Here is a 2,968-nt window from a genome sequence, read left to right as displayed (position 1 = left end):
ATCGGTGCGTACACACACTGCCCTATTTCTCCAAAAATTTGCCTCAATTTCTAAGGCACTCAACTTAAGCTCAATATAAGTTTCAACCTAAAACATTCAGAAATTCATCAACTCATGATCCATATGAAAATCAACCTATCCTAAGCTCAAAATTAAACTAATCCTAAGTTACCTAGAGCAAGTAAAATGCAATGAAATTAAATTATAAACAAAGAGAAGGGTTAGAACAATATTACCATGGTGGGGTGTCTCCCACCAAGCACTTTGGTTTAATGTCCTTAAGTTGGACGTGCATGAGTTCAATGATCACTACTTGAAGCCACCCCAAGGAGGAAAATCTCCAACTCCTCAGCATGCTTAGCTTTTGTGTGCTCCAATGACTTAGGCTCCTTGACAACCTTTTCTTCTTCTTGGCCAACCTTAGGCTCAATCATCTGTTCTTTAATTAGATCATATCCAAAGATAGATTATACTTCAAGGGTTGGTTTTTTGGCTCCATCCAAGGTGAATTTCAACACCTTCCCTTCGGCTTCAAACGAATAGGCTCCCGAAAATGCATTTAACTTGAACTTAGATGTCTTCAAAAATGGCCACCCAAGGAAGATGGAAGATGGCTTATCCGAATCAATTGGAGGTATCTCCAAAATGTGAAAATCCACCGGAAAGACCAAACCTTGAATGCTCATCAACACATTCTCTGCAATCCCCACAACCAAAATAATACTTCTGTCCGCCAACACAAATCTTGTCCTGGACTGCTTCAAAAGTGACAAGTTCAATTTTTCATAAATAGGGAGGGACGTAATACTCACACAAGCTCCCAAATCACACATGCAATCCATGAACTCCATTCCACCAATCACACAAGTCACGAAACAAGGACCGAGATCACCATACTTCTCCGGAATAAGAAAGGAGATAGAGTCATTTACCGGATTCTTACTTTGCTCACCAATTTTCTCCTTGTGAGTGCAAACATCCTTTAGGAATTTGGCATATTTTGGAACTTGTTGGATGGCTTGAAAAAGAGGGACGGTAACCTCCACATTCTTGAAAATCTCCACCATATTAGGATCAAAGTCGTCATGCTTCTTGGCCTTTTTAGCCACCGTTGGAAAAGGAATTGGTGTGGGTTCCTCAATAGGATTTTTCCTTTTAGGCTCCTTGACTTTTAATGGATCCTCCTCTTCTCTTTCAACATCTTCCTTCTCACCTCTATTCAATTCTACCTCCTCTTCGATTTCTTCATCGTGGGCTTCCTTATTTACACTTGTAGGCTTGAGACCAACTTCATCTAATTTGGTACCATTCTTTAAGGTTATAGCATTGATGCTCTCCTTGGGGTTTGTTTGAGGTTGAGAGGGTAGGCCGCTAGAGGTAGAAGCTTGAGGGGGGTTGTGATTGTTGAAAGGAGATATAGTCAATCGGGATAAAGCTTCGGCAATGGTTGCCATGTAAGTTTCTTGCTTCTTGTAGAACTCCCGTTGCTCTTGTATGAAGCTCTGAAGTGCGTCATTCATATGAGGTTGGTTTGAAGAGGATGGTTGATTATTTTGGTGAAGTGTAGGCCTAGTGTGTGGTGGTTGATATCTTGCCTGAAGTTGAGAGTGTGATTGTTGATTAGGTTGTGGGTGGGGTGGGCTTTGTGGTTGATATGATTGGTAGTGGGGTTGCGGTGGTTGTTGGTAAGGTTGTTGGCCTTGAGAGGGTTGGTGATAGTAAGCTTGTTAGGTTAAAAAAGGTTGAACTTGAGAGGATTGATTCTATCTTTGATTTAAGTTGTTTCTCCACCCTTGACCTTGGCTTCCTCTATAGTGGTAGGATCCTTGATTGCCTTAATTTAAGTTGGACCTTTGTGGATAAGAATTTGCCACCGCTAATGTGTTGTCCTCTTAGATTTGAGGACACTCAATGGTGTAGTGACTATTGCAAGCACAAATACCACAAGATTTAGAAGGCCCTTCAATCCTAGGAGGTTGAGGTGGAGCTAGCAACATTTGTGGAATTTGTTGACCTTGAGTAATTTGCCTTAACAAAACCATCATTTTAACAAGTGTCTTAGTCAAGATAGCGTCACCCGAAGGTGAGACTTCACTTATAGCCTTTGGTTGGGTGTTCCTTATTCTTAAATGTTGAGTTGAATCCGCCAAATCCGCAATGACTTCCCAAGCTTCTTCCGCGGTCTTGTTTTTAGTGAGAGATCTTCCACTTAAGGCATCTATAAGTAGCTTGTCTTGAGGGACAAGCCTTGACAAAAGTAGCTAATGAGTACTAGTTCATCAATGCGATAATGAGGACAAGATTCCAACAACTTCTTGAATCTTTCCCAATATTCATAAAGGGTTTCTCCATCTCTTTGCATGATGTATGAGATTTCTTTCCTCTAACGATCCGTCTTTTGAGGTGGGAAGAACTTCTTAAGGAACTCCTTGTGCAACAAATCGCAATTAGTTATCACTTCATCAGATTGGGTGTAAAACCATTCATTTGCCTTTTCCTCCAAAGAGAAAGGGAACGCGAAAACCATGAGTCTATCTCATCCGAGCCATGCCTTCTTGCGGTTGAGCACACAACTTGAAAGTCCTTCAAGTGCTTGAGGGGATCTTCACCCGGAAAACCATGATACTTTGGAAGTAAGTTGATCAAACCCGTCTTGAGTTCAAAGTTCTCATCTAAATCGGGGTACCGAACTTGCACGGGTTGCAAAGTAATATCTGGAGCTCCGGCCTCTTTGAGAGTGATTCTCCGAGGTGATGCCACCATGTTGTTGTCACCTAATTCACTCACAGAAATTTCAGCACTTCCAATAGAAGAATACAAGGTTCCTCGTTTAATGAAGAATGAGAATCACGGTTAGAAAGTGATTGTGAATCGGGTCACTCTTCAAGAGAATCTGATTCACTATACACAAATGCTAACTGGCGCCGAGCTTGCCTAAGATAAGTTAAAGTCCTTTCGATTTCAGGAT

At 41.4% G+C, this 2,968-nt stretch overlaps 1 protein-coding gene and 1 non-coding gene across 2 annotated transcripts; one reads left to right on the top strand and one right to left on the bottom strand.

The window, feature by feature from the left end:
* Window positions 1-299: 299 nt before the first annotated feature.
* On the bottom strand, window positions 300-1,454 carry LOC107610494 (uncharacterized). Its single transcript, XM_016312544.1, has 2 exons — window positions 519-1,454; window positions 300-434 (listed from the first exon to the last, which is right to left on the bottom strand). Exons 1-2 carry the CDS (start codon window positions 1,452-1,454, stop codon window positions 300-302), a joined length of 1,071 nt encoding a protein of 356 aa, XP_016168030.1.
* Window positions 1,455-2,282: 828 nt separating this feature from the next.
* Window positions 2,283-2,391, top strand: LOC148547228 (small nucleolar RNA R71). Its single transcript, XR_015897669.1, has one exon. It is a non-coding gene; the product is annotated as a small nucleolar RNA R71 (small nucleolar RNA).
* The last annotated feature ends 577 nt before the right edge of the window (window positions 2,392-2,968 follow it).

The sequence above is a fragment of the Arachis ipaensis genome, chromosome B8 (assembly GCF_059453495.1).
Source record: "Arachis ipaensis isolate K30076 ecotype BB chromosome B8, ASM5945349v1, whole genome shotgun sequence".
NCBI lineage: Eukaryota > Viridiplantae > Streptophyta > Magnoliopsida > Fabales > Fabaceae > Arachis > Arachis ipaensis.
The sequence above is the reverse complement of the archived record's forward strand: the minus strand, read 5'-3'. Positions and strand labels throughout refer to the sequence as shown.